The 16,934-nt window shown below is 40.0% G+C and overlaps 1 protein-coding gene across 1 annotated transcript in view; it reads left to right on the top strand.

Annotated features, from left to right (window-relative positions):
* Positions 1–16,934, top strand: part of LOC126481005 (structural maintenance of chromosomes protein 5) — a 173,221-nt gene that overhangs the window by 47,411 nt on the left and 108,876 nt on the right. The window contains exon 6 of the mRNA XM_050104459.1: positions 16,727–16,844. Coding sequence (XP_049960416.1) covers positions 16,727–16,844 — 118 coding nt within the window. The remainder of the gene's footprint in view (positions 1–16,726; positions 16,845–16,934) is intronic.

The raw sequence follows: 16,934 nt of genomic DNA, 5'->3' as shown, positions 1-16,934 counted from the left end.
ACCTTTTTTCCAGGCCCCTGTGCGTATACCCCCATAATGTGTGCCCTGCTCATGCCTTCGGGTGGATTTGGCTCAGGGCTCAAAGGACTCAGTCCCTCCTGAGGCCCTCTGCTGCCGCTTTCTTTCAGTCGTTGCCGCGTTTCAAGGCTCTGACATTGTCTATACTGATGGTTCGATGGTTGTTGGTCATGTTGGTTATGCTCTTACTGTAGGGGATCATTATGAACAACACTCATTGCCGACTGGCTGCAGTGTTTTCATTGCTGAGCTGGATGCCATCTCTCGCGCCCTAGAGTATATCTGCTCCTGCTCAGGTGAGTCCTTTGTTATCTGTAGTGAACCCCTGAGCAGTTTACGAGCTATCTACCAGTGTTTCCCTCGCTCTCATCTGGTGATGGCTATCCAGGAGTCCCTCCATACTTTTGCCCATTGCGGCCACAATGGTCTTTGTGTGGACCCCGGGTCTTGTAGGCATCCCGGGAAATGAACATGTTGACACGCTGGCCAAACAGGCTGTCGGTGCACAAGCCTTGGAGATTGGCTGTTCGGAGAGTGACCTCAGGTCGGTTTTGCAGCAGAAGGTACTTGGCACCTGGGGTGAAGAATCGCGCACCCTGCCTTCACCCAACAAACTTCGGGCCGTCAAGGAGACTACTGGTGTGTGGCGCTCCTCCTTGCGCACCTTCTACAAGGACTCAGTTGTTCTCTGCCGGCTCCGCATTGGCCACACATGGCTGACGCATGGTCATCTCTTTCACTGTGAGGATCCACCTCTCTGTCGCTGTGGGTCAGTGTTGACAGTGGTCCACATCTTGTTGGCCTGTCCGTTTTTAACTCCACTCAGGCAGACGTTTGCGCTGCCTGATACGCGCCCTGCACTTTTATCAGATGACGCTGCAATGGCAGATCTCGTTTTGAGTTTTATTCATGCAGGGGGCTTTTATCGTTAAATCTAATGGTTTGTGTTGAGTCTGGCCTTTGGCCTATGGTTTTAGATTGTGGTTTTTAGTGTGTTTCTTGGTGGTTGGCTTTTTCTTTTTTGTTTTCATGGTCAGCCAACCACTGTCACACTCTCTGTGATTTTAATTCCTTTTGTTTAGTCTGTGTCTGTATCTTTCTTTTCTTGTGTCATCCCTTGTCATCTGCGTTGTTTGTTTTTATTCTTTGTGGGTGTTTACAGTTCGTGGAAAGAGAGACAGATGGCCCTTGTAGTCTGGTCCCTTCAATCCCACATACCAACCAACCAACCACAGTAGTGTAGAGCAAGTTGAGACGAACAGTTTGATATGGGACATTTGTGGTCTGAAAAGTCGGAAAACTACCTGAAATTGGTCTACAAAAGCTACGTAAGCTACAGCGCATGCACATTGAGCAAGTTTTTCAATAGTCGCACACTCTCTTGTTGCTGGAGTGTTGTATCTCCAGGCATTGCTCGCTGTCAGTCTCTTCTGACACTTACGTAGGACATGGCCTAAGATAGTCCAGGGACTTGCCAATATCACTGTAATGATACACATGCCAGTCACTTGTGATGGATTGCACATTTTGTCACTTACCACTTTCTTTTTCATTGTTACCTTCAGATTCACTGTCACTTACATCTCTATACAAAGAAAAAGATTCTTCTAGTTCACTCTCATCACAGAACTGTGCTTCGTCTTTAGTATCTTGCAAAAGTCACCTCAAGATACCGTCGTCACTTGCATAGCTTCTGCCTCCCATCTTTGTACAAGCATATATTGTATGAAAGCGCACAGTCATTTGCACATGTCGAAGCTTGTGTTCTGCTGTGAAATACGGTGGTCAGCTTCCACTATTCTGATGGCCAGAGTAAAAAAATAAACATACAGAAATTGAATGTTTGGCACTGTAGTGAAGCAGAAAATCTTTGTTATATGGGATCCAACATTAGAATGGGAAAGATTAATCCTCACAGTTGTCCAATACTTCCCACACAGTTCCACTCTATACCTCTATTTTTCCTGTACTAATACATTCAGTTGTTTTGTAATATGAACATCTTCCCCACTGTAAGAAAATTTTTTCATAGGACTGATTTATAATTTAGGTTCAGTATTTTGTTTTACAATTGTCAGTTCTATCTTTTATTCTGTTTGTTTCATCTTCCATATGTAATACCTCTTCAACCAGGTATTCAATACTCTTATCTCATATTAATTTCACTGCATTGTTATCATCAATTAAATTTAAATTGAACTTTCTGGCAGTTTAAAACTGTGTGCTAGACCGAGACTCGAACTCTGGAACTTTGCCTTTTGCTGGCAAGTACTCTACCAACTGAGCTACCCAAGCACGACTCATGGCCTGTCCTCACAATTTTACTTCCACCAGTACCTCGTCTCCTACCTTGCAAACTTCACAGAAGTTCTCCCGCAAATCTTGCAGGAATAGCACCGCTGGAAGAAATGATATTGTGGAGACATGGCATAGCCATGGCCTGGGGGATGTTTCCAGAATGAAATTTTCGTGCAGCGAGTTCAAGTCTTGGTCCAGCACACAGTTTTAATCTGCCCGGAAGTTTCATGTCCATGCACACTGCGCTGCTGAGTGAAAATTTAATTATGTAAATTTAAATTGTTATATACACACCGGGCAAAGTTTAATGTTAATTTTTTTTCTGCTTTCATTCAAACAATGGAAACTCCAGGTAGGAATGTCAACAAGTAGGGAAAGAAGATAGATTGCTACTTACCATAAAGAAGACATGTCAAGTTGCAGACACCATAAAGAAGACATGTCAAGTTGCAGACAGGCATGATTGAAAAACACTCACATGAATCTTTCAATCACAGTCTTCATCGGGGGAGAGAGAGAGAGAGAGAGAGAGAGCGCACCTCACCCACACATGACTGCCAACTCCAACATCTCAGGCCAGAATGCAACATCATCAGTCTGGAGGGGGTGGGGAAGGAAAGGGGAAGAGGAAGGGATAGTAGTGTGTGGGTGGGAAGAGAGACGAATGTCATCTGGTGGAGTGTGCAGGGATTAGACTTTAACAGGTGCAGCATCAGGAGATTGTGGAGCAGGGAGTTGGAGAAAAAAAGGAACAAAAAAGGAGAGGAGTAAGGAAAGATGAGCAGTTGTATTGGCCGAGGGCTGCAAATAAACAGGGTGGGAGGTGAGAATGGAAAGGAGATGATAGAACGTAGGAGGTGGAAACTGTTGGGTGGAGGATGTGGGGACAGTATTTTACTATAGGTTGAGGCCAGGATAATTAAGGGAGTGGAGAACGTGTTGTAAGGATAACTCCAATCTGCACAGTTCAGAAAAACTGGTGGTAGAGGGAAGGATCCACATGGCTGGGGTAGTGAAGCAACCATTGAAATAAAGTGTTGGGGTCAGCTGTATGTTGTGCCACAGGGTGGTCTACTTTGCTCTTGGTCACAGTTACACAGTGGCCATTCATTTTGGTGGACAGCTGGTTGGTAGTTATACCAATATAAACTGCTGTGCAATGATTGCAGCAAAGCTGGTAAATGACATGGCTGCTTTCACAGGTGGGCCAGCCCCTGATGTGGTAAAATTGGGAGTGGCACTTGTGGCAAAGCTCCCTGCTTTATTTCTTTGTTTGTTGTCCTCGGTGTCGACATACTGGATGAAAACTTAGGGGATCAAAGTGCAGTACTGTCTACTGCAAATAATGTAGATGATAGGTACACATTTGCACTTCACAGTTGTTTACTTTCACTTTTCACAACCCCCCATATACACATTTAATATGGCCAGTGTACTATTGTTTAACTTTCGATAAACCTCATTAATAGTTTTCAGGCACACATCCAGATACTGCTACAATAGTTTACTGTTCAATACCTTTGAGCAGTAAAAGCCTATTCACACAGTTCTTGAAGAATAGAAAGGTACTTATGGAAATGGACACTGTAATTTTTTAACACACGGCCTAATTGTGTTATATTTCTTTCACGGGTGCATTGTTGTTGATCTAACCAACACAGGTTTGTTTCTCATGTGAAACTCAGCCATGGACCGACTGTTTCGTGACCAAAAATCGGGCCCTTTTATATTGTCACAATAATAGGAGCCGAAACTAAACATTGTTCGAAGTTAAATTTACAGAAATTACAATGAAAACTTAACTCATTAAATTAACTGAATACATCGAAAAATTGGACCTTTTTAACAGTTTCTTCTGCTACCAGAGTTGGGCCGAATTATTTGCTTAAATGATGAAATTAACAGATATCATTTCACAAACAATACTTTTGACAAAACTGTTAATTACTTTGGAATAATTAAGGGCTAGCTTTGCTAACGTGTTTTTGAATAGATCCAAATAGATCCTTTAAGAATACTATTAGTTGTTCCTCCTAATGTTTATAATTAGTACAGAATTTATATTTGTTTATATGGCAACCATAGAATTTAAGTTATGAAACGTTTACTGATTTTGCCCTATAATGAAAGATACTAACTAGGAATAGTCTAAATAAATTAGAAAATCAGTTGCATACCTAAAAGTATGCACGAAACTAGATCTGGTGTCACATTCTTTAAAAGTGAGGGCCAACCTTTCTCTTTTATGAAAATGCAGATTATACTCATGTATGTTAATGGTAATTAATTCTAAAATGAACAAATGAATATTAGGGAGGCAGATGGCAAAACAAGAGTGGAAGTAAAAATATCCCGGCTTGCTTCGTCACACACTCCCAGTCCCAACCCCAGGAAGACTCAAAACCTGCCTCATCCACCCACACTGCTGCTCCTATTCCACTCTTGTCACAGGTTTATCCTACCCCATCAGACGTCGGGTCACCTGTGAAAGCAGCCATGTCATTTACCAGCTCTGCTGCAACCATTGCACAGCTTTTTATATTGGTATGACCACCAAACAGCTGCCCACTAGGATGAATGGCCACTACCAAACTGTGGCCATGGGCAAAGTAGACCATCCTGTGGCACAACATGCTGCTGAACGTAACACACTTGATTTCAATGGCTGCTTCACTACCAGAACCATCTGGACCCTTCCCTCCACTACCAGCTTTTCTGAACTGTGCAGATTGGAGTTATCCTTACAACACATTCTCCGATCCCATAATTATCCTGGCCTCAACCTATGGTAACCCACTTTCCCCTCACCCTCCACCCAACAGTTTCCACCCCCTATGTCCTGTCATCTCTTCCCCATTCTCGTCTCCCACCCTGTTTATTTGCAGCCCTCTGCCAATGAATCTGCCTGTCTTTCCCTTCTCTTCTCCTTTTTCCCCCACTTCCCTGCCCCACAATCTCCATGCTGCGCCTTTTGAAGGGTAATCCCTGTGCACTCCACCATCAGCAATTCCCACCACCACTACACTACTATTCCTTCCCCTTCCCTGTCTCCTACAAATTGCTGCTTGCATTCCATGTGATGTTGCAGTCCGGCCGAAGATGCTGGAGTTGGTCATCTTTGTGTGTGTGTGTGTGTGTGTGTGTGTGTGTGTGTGTGTGTGTGTGTGTGTTTACTTACGAGGACTGTGGCCAAAAACGTCATGTGAGTGTCTTTTAATCATGCCTGTCTGCAATTTGACATGTCTTCTTTATGGTGAGTAGCAATCGATCTTTCCCTACACTGTTTTTCTTTATGGTGTGTTCACTTAGGGGTGTTTTTTCTTTTCTTTCTTTCTTAATTTTTTTCTCTGTAACTTTAACACATTTCATTATGTTGCCACTGCACTTGTAGCGTAACCATATTTATCTGTATGTATGTATGTATACGTCCTCAGTAGCTATGCCTTTGTCAAATCTGGCTGAAAAGTGTTGTTGAAAGTAGGCTACTTTAAATGATGCAGTCTACACCTGGTTTGCAGTTCAAAAACTTTACTGGCACTTAGATGGTGAATAACCTACGGTTTATGGCCAGATTCTGTCTCACTAAAATTATGCTCAGTAAATTGGCTAGCCACATACTACATTTGATCTATAAAGTGTTTGTTTGAATGCTGTAATCTTACACTGAAGTGAGACAAAAGTTTGTGTGCGACAAACGAATAACTAACACAGTTGTTTTGAATCTCTAGTGTTGAAGTTGAATGGTCATGTCAACACGAAATGATGTGCACATTAAGTAACTATTATAGGTAGCAACATAGTTCACAGTTTGATAAAATTGTCACAGTAGATGATGATCATTAGTAAAGATTAATACTGTTGTTGGGAATAATTACCAGATAACAGTAAATTTTTAAAAAAGGTCACTGGACCAAGGAGTGAAGGCCCAGACTTGAAATCTAGATAAATTGCAGTACGTTTCCTGACTTGTGATCTGTACTAAATCATCTGTGATATTTGTGCCAAAATTTTAGGCTCACATCTTGCTCATATCATAACCTTCCGCAGACTGGTCTCAAATGGCTTCCATTACTACTCTCTTGTAAGTTGACAATAATTTGACTAAATTTAGCTATTGTTGATTTACTGGCTTTTTACAAATTCAAATTGAAGATTTACATTTCTGACTAACTGAATAGTAGAAGGAGATTTTTCTGACTGGGGACTTCTAGATACAACAATAATTTCTGCTCTATTACTCTGAAACTCAAAGGTCAAATCTCGCTAACATGTTTCCAACATTAGCTGTAGGTAAGTGCTATAGTTATTTACATGTCTTTTTCATCTACTTTGTCTGAAAGTTAGTAATTGAGAGTGTGTTTTCGTATGAACAATGATGATGAAGTTTTGTATTGCTGGTATTTTATAATTAACTCAGTTTTCAGGTAAGTTAACTGCACTAATGAATTTTAAGTAACCAAAAGAATGTCATAGATAATAGTTATTTTGGATAAGCCATGATTCAATATTCAAGATTTTTATGTATTGTTTGCATTCCATATAAATGATCATATTGAAGACATTACCAAATCTGGAAAAAATTAGTACTAATTTTGGGAGGAAGAAAAACATAACAGATATATATGATCCACCGGCTGTGTTACACACTCCCAAAGGTGACATTTACTCTGTGCTGAGTAAAGTACTCTGTGTAAAGTCTTCTTTAGTGTTATTCATGAATATTTACCCTCTTTGATGACAGTAGTCAGTCAGTCTTATGATGGCTTTGTAAGCCAAAGCGAATTAACAAAATAAATAATTACTGTAGAACATTCACAACATTGTGCTATGTGTTTACAATTATGAAGTTGTTCTACTAAGGAGTGACAAAAGATTCCATTAACACAATGTATGTGTCTGAAATATGGATTCTGTTAGAACCTTTTCTAATAAAATGAATTGTTGTTTGAAAAAGTAATGCATGAAGATGCCTCAAGAAGAGCAAAAGAAATGAAGTAATTCAATGAAATGTTAGAGCACAGAAGTAGTAGACGAATGACATGTGAAAGGCATGCAGCATGCTTCACTTACCTGTTGGAAGGAAAATAGAGGCAAAGAGAAGGAAAGGATGACCATGAACAACTTTTGTTACCACCTAAAACAGGAATTCATGTACGCGTAAGTTAAAAAGCTGGCTCTGAAAATAATGCCTGCGATAAACAGAGGATGAAACATGCTGCCCACCAACCTAACAATTGAGCAAATACATATGATATCGTGTGTGACAGTTCAAATATAATGTTTTTTTTTTTTTTTCATTTTATTCAGTTTTGGCAGAATGGTACAAATTCCAATTGCTCTTCCCCTTAAATCCATACAGCAAAACTGTCACTCTCATGGCAGTACCACATACCTATAGATTGTCTGAGGCCCCAGAGCTAAAAAATTTCCATATACAAGTTGATAACAGCTGGATGAAGAGGGCTTTGCATGATGATCCCAGCACTTTGCCCTTAAAATTCATTTCTATAGTGGATGTGGGAGGGTCATTCGGAAAGTATAGAACATTTTGGCAAAATTAGATAATAATGAAAGATGACAATATAAAAATTTATTTATGAAGTTAAAGCACCTTACTCTGTTTTTCAGTGTAGTTGGCGTAGCTGTTGAGGCAGTTATTGTAATGTGGAACGTTTTATTTAAATTCCCATGTTGTACTCGTCTACTCCCAAAGATTTGAGCCTTCTGTCACTGCTTTTTTGAAGTCTTCAATGTTTGCAAACTGTTTTCCACCGAAAAATTCCTTTAGTTTTGGGAATAAGTGAAAATCACTTAGTGCCAAGTCAGTGCAGTAAGGAGAATGTCCAAAACTGCCCCACTTAAGATGTTGACGTTCTTGCTGTGTTCATGTTGTTGCATGACATCATGCATTGTCATGAATCAGAAACACACACTGCCAACAACATTCTAGTTCTCATTTTGGGTGGTGTACAAAACTTGTTAAAGAGTTCCACAATAGGACTCAGAATTCATTGTTTCTCCTATTGATATGTACTCCACTTGGATCTGGTGCTCTCAATTTACTGGGTTTTAGATTTGAGTTTTCTTTCCTGGATTTTGTGGCGGAATTTGAGTGATGTGCCTCCATAGATTGATGCTTACTATGGAGTATAGTACGAAACCCAAGTTTCATCTCCTGTTATAATGCGGTAGAGAAATTTGTCACCAGAATTGTCTTATTTGGAAGGAAATTCAGTGTCTGCCCCCAACTGAACACACATTTTTTTCTATCCAAGATGCTATGTCACTATTTCATGTATGAGCAATCATGAAATTTGTGGAGAGTCGTATAATGTGCTTGAAGTGAAATGCTGGTTTTCATGAATTTTGCCTTCAAGTCATCTGTAATGACTGATGGCCTCCTAATGCAATCTTAAGTGTGCACATTGGTTTTTCCTTCATTAATCATAATGCACCATTCCCTCACTGAAGACTAGTTCATTGCATTGCCACCATAAAAATTCTTCATTTGCCATTATATTTTGATAGGCCAAATATTTTGTGCAGTATGAAAATGACACAACAAGCTTTACATTTTGTGGGATTTTTGAGGAATGCCGCCATTACAAAAGGTTATAGAACAAAGAGGCATCCCCACTCGGCAAACCTTGACTCTCACTGAGACAGAGGAAGGAGGGGTGGGGATCAGTGTGAGGCTCCATGCACAATTGTTCTTTACTTTCTGGATGACCATTATATTACCTGGCAAAGCAAACTCAAGACCTTAGAAGGATGGCAATACAGTTAAGTTTACACTCAACACACAAGAAAGGGGGATAGGAATAGAGTACACGCTGGTGTTATAACTTATTATGGGCTGTCACATACTCTTATCTGGATACCCTGTGCTGCACACAACCTTCATTCACGGTTTAATGTGTCTGAATCAAAGTTTTATCTGATTAAATCACTGGCTGCTTTTATTCTGAAACTTCCTTTTTTTATATAAAATTTAATTTGATGTGGCTTTTGTTGAAACTATGTCACCCAGTTCACTCGTGGTGACTCATTTATTCTCACATCTTTTAAAACAAAGTCTTACAGACAAAAATGTTTTCAATATTTCCTTGGTGGCATTGAAGGCCAGTTTCTTGTGACAAAACCCGTGAAGTTTTAACAAAGAAAAGCTTTATGTAGTTTGTAGTATTGCAAAAATAGCTGCCAAATAACACATTTATCCATATTGTCAGTAGTATTTTTATTCTGTGAAATTTCCTTCTGCTTATTTGGGGGTATATACTTGTATCCTACTTCATTCAGCAGTAAATTTAATGTCATCTACAGTAAATTTAATGTCCTTAACAGCAAGTTGCTGCAGATACCTGCAAAGGCTTTTTCTGCAATTACTCTCTGTACTTGTGCATGCGTTACTTCAGAGCGGTCATGCGACCAACCTAGTTCTTGCTGTGGGTCAATCTTTGGTTCAGTTTGTCAAGGAATAGATAACAGTAAGGCAGTTCCGAAACAAAGCTGCTACATATGCCAGAGGGATTAGACAACAAAGTATTTTATTGGGCTGCAGACTACTTACCTAAAATAATGCAAAAGCATGAAAAGAAGCATCAGAAGTCACTGTTATGTAAGGGTGCTGAGGCACGAATGCAGTGAGCAGTGATCTCAACTGGTATAGGTAGTGAGATACAGAAGAGATGTGTGGTGGGAAGAGTTGGGGAATAGCGGAGTAGTAGTCAGGAAATGTACTGTAGTGTTTCCTGTGGAAGTGTGCAGGGATGTGACTAGGGCGGGATGGTGGGCTGCAACCGTGCAGCGTTGGCATGCTTTGATGGGGGGAGGAGGGGGGGGGGGGGAAGAGGAGAAGGGAGTAGCAGAGAAGGGGCAAGGATTACATAGGTGCACAGGAACGATAGTGGGCGTGTGTAAGGTTGGGGTGGAAGTGGATAAATCATATAGAGACAGGTGGGGCCAGAGACTAGTGAAGGCTGCAGCCAGATTGTTATGAGAACTAAGCATATGTTGTAAAGACAGTTGCCACCTGGGCAATCCAGAATAACTGGTATTGGTGGGTAGAAGAACAGTTTGAGCTCTGTTACAAAACTCCTATGTAACTAACTCATGAGTGCTGCATGTTGGCCTGGCACCCTTACAAGTATAGATTAATTTAAGAGACACAGAATGATAGAATATGAGGAGAATATACATAGAACTGCATGATTTATCACGGGCTTCGTTAGCCATCAGAAATACTCAATATGTTCTGGAAGATGCTACAGTAAAGTTATATATCGTATAAAGACTTACGCTCAAAACTCTGACAGGCACTGTTCCAAGAAGAATAAAGAAAATATTACTTTCTATCATGCACCATGACAATAACAAGAAATAAATTCAGTCCTAAATGAAGACCTGGCAACAGTTGATCTTCCAATGCACCAGCCATGTGAGCTATACGAGGAGGCAAAATAATACTGTTACACTATATATCCTCTTCCAAAAGTCTTGTGATGACTTTTGGAATACATATGGACATCTTGAAGGAAGTTAAATGGGCAATTGAAGGACATCACACAGTTGAAGAAAAAGTGAATTTGGGCAAGTAATATTGGACATAACTTAGTAAATCAAAAAGTCGGCCCCATATTCTGGAAATGAGCATATGGAGCAGATGCCGAAATCCTGCATTGCCCTCCTGGGCAAGATCCTGGTGGTTTGCCATTATGTTCCTCTGACCAATTATAAAGTATCAAGTGTGTATCTGTGACTTACTGCTGATTGTGCTTGCACAATGTTGTGTTGTGGATAAAGGGGAGGGACTGGCAAAACACAGGTGTTGGCATACATCCTACTCCTCCTCTTGAGTAGTAATGCATCCATCCGATGGACAGACCCTCACTCAATGTGACACTGTGGAGAGATGTGGAATTTAACTCAGAATATTGGCACAAACTCTGATTTTCAGAAACTTAATGACAGCACATCTTCTCACCTTGCTGGCCAAATAATATCTATGAAAATTTCTTACAGCAACAGGATTCAAACAGGCTGTACAACTTCCTACTATAGATAAAATTTTAAGAAGTTTTCCTGAAAATAAAATGTACATAAAGCTGTTTATCAAACACTACTCTGTTGGATGTATAACCTCAAAGAAGAAAGAAAAAAAGGATATACTCTCTTCTTTAACAACACATTTCACTGCTGCAACATAAAACTGCATTCTTTGTGTTTATGTGCTGCAGTTTGCTATTACTATTTGTTTTCTGTTGAAATATGAACACTTTAGGATGAAGTTCTTGTGCTCCATTCCCCTTGATATTCAGAGCTCTTATATTTTTTAATTCTTCTTTATTAAGTTTGAGACTGTGTTGCATGCATTGTAAACTGAAACCATTGCACTTGTCATTACATGTGCTGTTGTTATTATTGCCATTGACATTGAAAAATAGCTGAAACTGCTGAAATTAAACAGTGCTCCATGCCCCAATGAAATACCTTTGAGCTAATGTACAGAATTTCCTGCAGTATTGGTCCCTATTTTTGAAGCTCCATAAGCAGGGAATTGCAAGGCGAGCTGAAAACTGCAAAACCACTTGTCAGTGATGCAAATGCCTGTAACACGAGAACGTGGTGCCGAAGCCATAAAACATGCACTATGGAGCAATGGAAGAAACTTATTTGTTCAGATGTGTCTTGTTTCACACTGTTTCTAACTTCTGGGCGAGTTTACATCCCAAGGGAGATACATGGTGTGGGTTCAGTGATGATTTTGGCAGCCATATTGTTGTATGCCATGGGCCCCATGATTGCTCTGGAAGGTCACATTACTGCCAAGGGTTATGTGAGCATTTTGGCAAATCAGGTTAATCTCTTGGCACAGAGTTTATTCTCCAATGGTGATGCTGTGTTCCGCCTTTTTCACACAACTCTCATCATCCAGGACTGGTTTTGTAAGCACAAGGATGGATTGCCCACCACAGTCACCACATCTCAGTATTAATCAACCTTTCAGTCTACTTTGGAGAGAAGGGTATGTATGCAGTTTCCACCTCCATCATTGTTCCATGAACTTGACAATATTTTGCAGGAAGAATGCTATAAGATTCCATTGAAAACTACACAAGAGCTGTTTTTATCAATTCTGAGATGACTAGAAGCTGTTTCGAAAGCCGATGGTTTTCCTACGCCGTATTAAGCATGGTAATATGTTGCGTTTTTCGTGTTTCCATATTTTTGTCCACCCTCTGTATGTGTACTATCCTAGTGTTTGGGACTAACATTTCCTTCTTTGGGGAGAAGAGAGAATAGAATGAGGGAAGTTACGAACAAAGGGCAAGTCACTCAGGCCCCAAGACTCCCTGAATTAAGAGTTGTTGGATGCGAAAGTTAAAATAGCGTATGTACGTTTATATCTGCTTTATCAACAGTGCTGACATTTCTCATGAAGGTAAAAAAAAAAAAAAAAAAAAAAAAAAAAAAAAAAAAAAAAAAATTGGCTGGATTTTGAACATCGTTGCTAAATGCCAAAAGAAGCCCAATTAGAAAGTTTCAAGAGCCAGCATTAAATAAGGAATCTAGGAAAATACTACACCCTCAATGTGTCACTCACATACAGACTGCAAAGAAAAAGTAAATTAATTGTAGTGCTCAAGAGGCATATGAATTTTTTATTCCTTCTCGCTCTCTCCACAAGCGAATGGTTCTGAGAAGAAACCTGGATATTAGATACAATGGGAAATGCCCTCTGCCATTCACTTTACAGTTGTTTGCGGAGTACATAAGTATTTCTTTGAGCTTCAGGCACTCATCTAGCACAAAGTGAATCTGATGCTTCTACGCTGATAAACCAGAACATTATGCCGTACGCTGATAAACCAGAACATTATGCCATGAGGTTGGATGTGGCCTGGTGCTGTTGCAGGAATGTGGTGCTGTAAGGAAAGCGTATACGTGGATAGAAGACAGATTGGGAATCATTCTAGCGATGACATGGGCCACAAATGGGAAAATCTAGGGATATAAGGGACTTTGATGAAGGTGGTGTTATTATTACCCAGAGCCTGGGAATGATATCTCAAAAATAGCATAGCTGTTTGAATATTCATGTGCTACTCTATTGAGCATCTATGGAAAGAGGTAGAACGACAGTGAAACTACCATTGTGCAATAATTGGTTGGATGTCCACGGCTCTTCTCAGAACTTGGGGTTTGGAGGCTTGCTTGCTCTGTAAAGCAGGATAGGTGCTGATCTGTGGCATCTCTGCCACAAGAGCTCAATGCTGGTGCACACACAAGTATTTCAGAACACACTACTCATCATACATTGTACATGGGGTTCTGCAGCAGACGATCCCTAAGTGTTCACATGTTGGCCCAAAAACATTGTAAATTATGATTGCAGTGGTAACAGGATCATCAAGATTGGACTGTGGCTCATCAGATGAATCACATTTTTGCTATGCCAGGTTGATGGGTCAGCTCCTCAAACTTTGTCATCCATGTGAACGGTGGTTCGAAATGTGCACAACGCCAAGGATGAAGGCGAATGGGAGTAGTATTATGCTATGGTAGACATTTTGCCGCACTTGCATGGAACCTGGCAGTAATCGAAGACATGCTGACAGCTGTGAGCCACCTGCATCCCTCCATGATGTATGTCTTCCCCCCTAGTGATGGTATTTTCCAGCAGAATAATTGTCTGTGTCTCAAAGCCAGAACCATTCTGCAGTGGTCTGAGGAGCAGGATAGTGTACTCACGTTGATGACTTGGCCACGAAATTCAATTGATGTGAATCCCGTGGAATCCATTTGGGTTGCTATATGCTCCATCACCGCATACACAAATCAGTAGCCCACTGTGTAAGCAAATTACATTACTTGTACATGGACATCTGATGTGACATACCTCCATGAACCTACCAACAAACTGTCAAATCCATGATACGCAAAATCGGCGACATACTGCATTCCAAAGATGAACCAGCAAGTTATTAAGCAGGTGGTCATAATGTTTTGGCTCGTCAGTGTACATTCCGTATATTTTGGTGTAGGTGTGTCTAATTTATGAATTACATTAATTACCTGCACATTGTGAGAACCATAATTGCAATTTCTTATTATAATGTGAAATATTTCAGTTAGTTTACTGTGTAATACACCTTCCTATTACAAATTATGATATATTGATCTTTATGATTATTATCTTTTACATTACTGGTAAGCAACCTTGTTAATGGTTAACTACCTTACTTCGTCCTGTGCTGCACAAAGGCAGAGTAATGGATATGTGTCACCTCTCCTTCTAGTATCATGTTATGAACGTTACAGTTACTGTATTGTGACTAATTGTTGATAGCAAGTATTGCACTAGGGTAAATGTTGTGTGAGGTAGTTGTCAGTGTGTATAGAGATAATATTTTTGCAGTTGAATTCAAGCTAATATGACCACATTTCAAATCTTTTGTTTATATCAGTACAATTGGTGACTTTTACCACCTGTCACTGGGTCGTCATTAAGTGTTTATTAGTGATACATTCATCACCTGTCAGTGGGTTTATTCCTGTCTTTGTTTTAGTTAGCTTAGACATAAATGGCTTAGATATTGGCTGGGGACAATCATGATACCATAGGCAACTGAAAACATTTTTTCATGAAGACATTGACCATCTCGTCTCACAAGGGGGTAAATGTAATATCTGTCTTTCTTTCGAATCCTCCTGTAGACAAAGTGTGTGTGTGTGTGTGTGTGTGTGTGCCGCACGTGTGTGCCTCTGTGTGTCTGTATGTATATAAAATACTGAAATGGAAAGTGATGTTAATAATTCATGTCTAAGTAGATGCTCATGTGTTTGTGATACTTCACGTATATTACACAGTTGTACCATTACTTTTATACATAACTGCCACTACAGGCCAAGAATTTAATGAGGAAAATGACGGTGGCGGCAGATGCCTCTGCTGCCAACTCTGGTCCGCTCATACATTGTCATTCACTTCGTGGTCTGATAAAAAACATTGGCTAGGTGTGTGCTCAATTGAAGTTCAGGTCAGGATTATGGGCAAACTAAACATAATAAGCAAAAACTGATGACAAACTTGACTGTGTTTACAGTGTGCAACCAAGCATTACTGTGCAAGATACACACACTCCCTTCAGCGGCTGTTCTGAATGGTTCAGCAAAGTCCCTTGAGGGTTTTGCTTTATCTGTTGGCATTTATAGATTGATTTGGAGTCCAGAAGTTAATCAGAATATAATTTACTGACCCCAAAAACTTCCCCATGATCCCCCCCTCCCCACAATCGAGCTGCATCCTGAAGTCCCACATGGTCACCAGGGAAGAACATGCTGCAAGTCAGTTGTGTGCAGTTGATGTGGCCCAGAAGATTTTCATATTCAGAGCTGCATACAAAATAATCCGTGACTAACTGGAGGACCACGAAGTGTGTATGTATCAGGACGATGTAGTGATTGTGGATGAAACGTGGTTCATGCACCTTACTGTGTCGCAACATGACAAACATAGATCTCTCACCACTGTTCAGTATCCAGGCACATTTTGTTTTGTGTTGTGCTTTCTTGCAGGTCAGGAAGAAAACTTGAAAAAGTTTGGTCTACGCTGAATGACAGCCTGATTTATTCTTTGAAACATTGGTGCATCACAAAGCCAGAAGACTTTGGTAAAGAAAGGATAAACATTTTAAGTAATAAATGACATATTTGCATAAATTAACTAAAAAATAAATTTATGAAGCTTGATGCTCTCATTTTTAATTGAGATGATGGAGAATAGCTCACATTAACAGTAGTTCTACACAAATCGTTGATAACAGTTCTACACAAATCGTTGGTAAAGGGAGCAACATCTGTTTCTAGAATTTTGTCACACTCATGGTACTATTATCTTCACTTCCATTGATATAGAAGCATCCAGAGACTACATTGAATTAGTGTGTTCTGTTAAATGACTGTATTGTGTTTGAACAAGCTGTATGTATGAAGCAAGCAAGAGGAGCCAGTATGATATTGAAGGAGTGATGAAAGTACCATCAGGGAACAATGCAGAATGAGGAGATGCAGTTGTGGGAAGATTCCTGTGTGGCCATACAGATTTAGGTCTTCCATGGTTTCCCCAAATTGCTTAAGGCAAGTTCTTGGATGGTTCCTTTTAAAAGGACATAGCTGATATCTTTCATCTGAGCAGATGCTCAATTTCTGAAGATCTTATCGACACGATGCTATTCTCTAATCTTTCTTCCATACTTTTCAGGAAATATTCTTCTACACCAGAAACCACCTGCTGAGGAGAAATTCAATTGTTGCTGTAGCTACTTTAAATTGAAATAATTAGCAAAACTTTAATAGTAATTACAGTGTTGGTGATTCGTAGCCCACATTACATTTTTAATCATTTCAGGTTGGCAGTGACAGTAAACAACATTAAGGAGAGGATGGCCTGCATAGAAGCTGTGAAATTATTAAAGAAGAAGAGAGTATGGGCTGTATACAAAGCACACAAAGTGCACACTGAACAGGTAGGAAAGATTGAGTGTACTGTGAATATACATTGCCTGGGATTAGACGTTATCTCTTTGGTGAGTCAGAATGGAAAGCATTTTGGTATT

The sequence above is a fragment of the Schistocerca serialis genome, chromosome 5, assembly GCF_023864345.2.
Source record: "Schistocerca serialis cubense isolate TAMUIC-IGC-003099 chromosome 5, iqSchSeri2.2, whole genome shotgun sequence".
NCBI classification, from domain to species: Eukaryota; Metazoa; Arthropoda; class Insecta; order Orthoptera; family Acrididae; genus Schistocerca; species Schistocerca serialis.
Note: the sequence above shows the minus strand (reverse complement) of the source record. Positions and strands in the feature narration are given on the sequence as shown.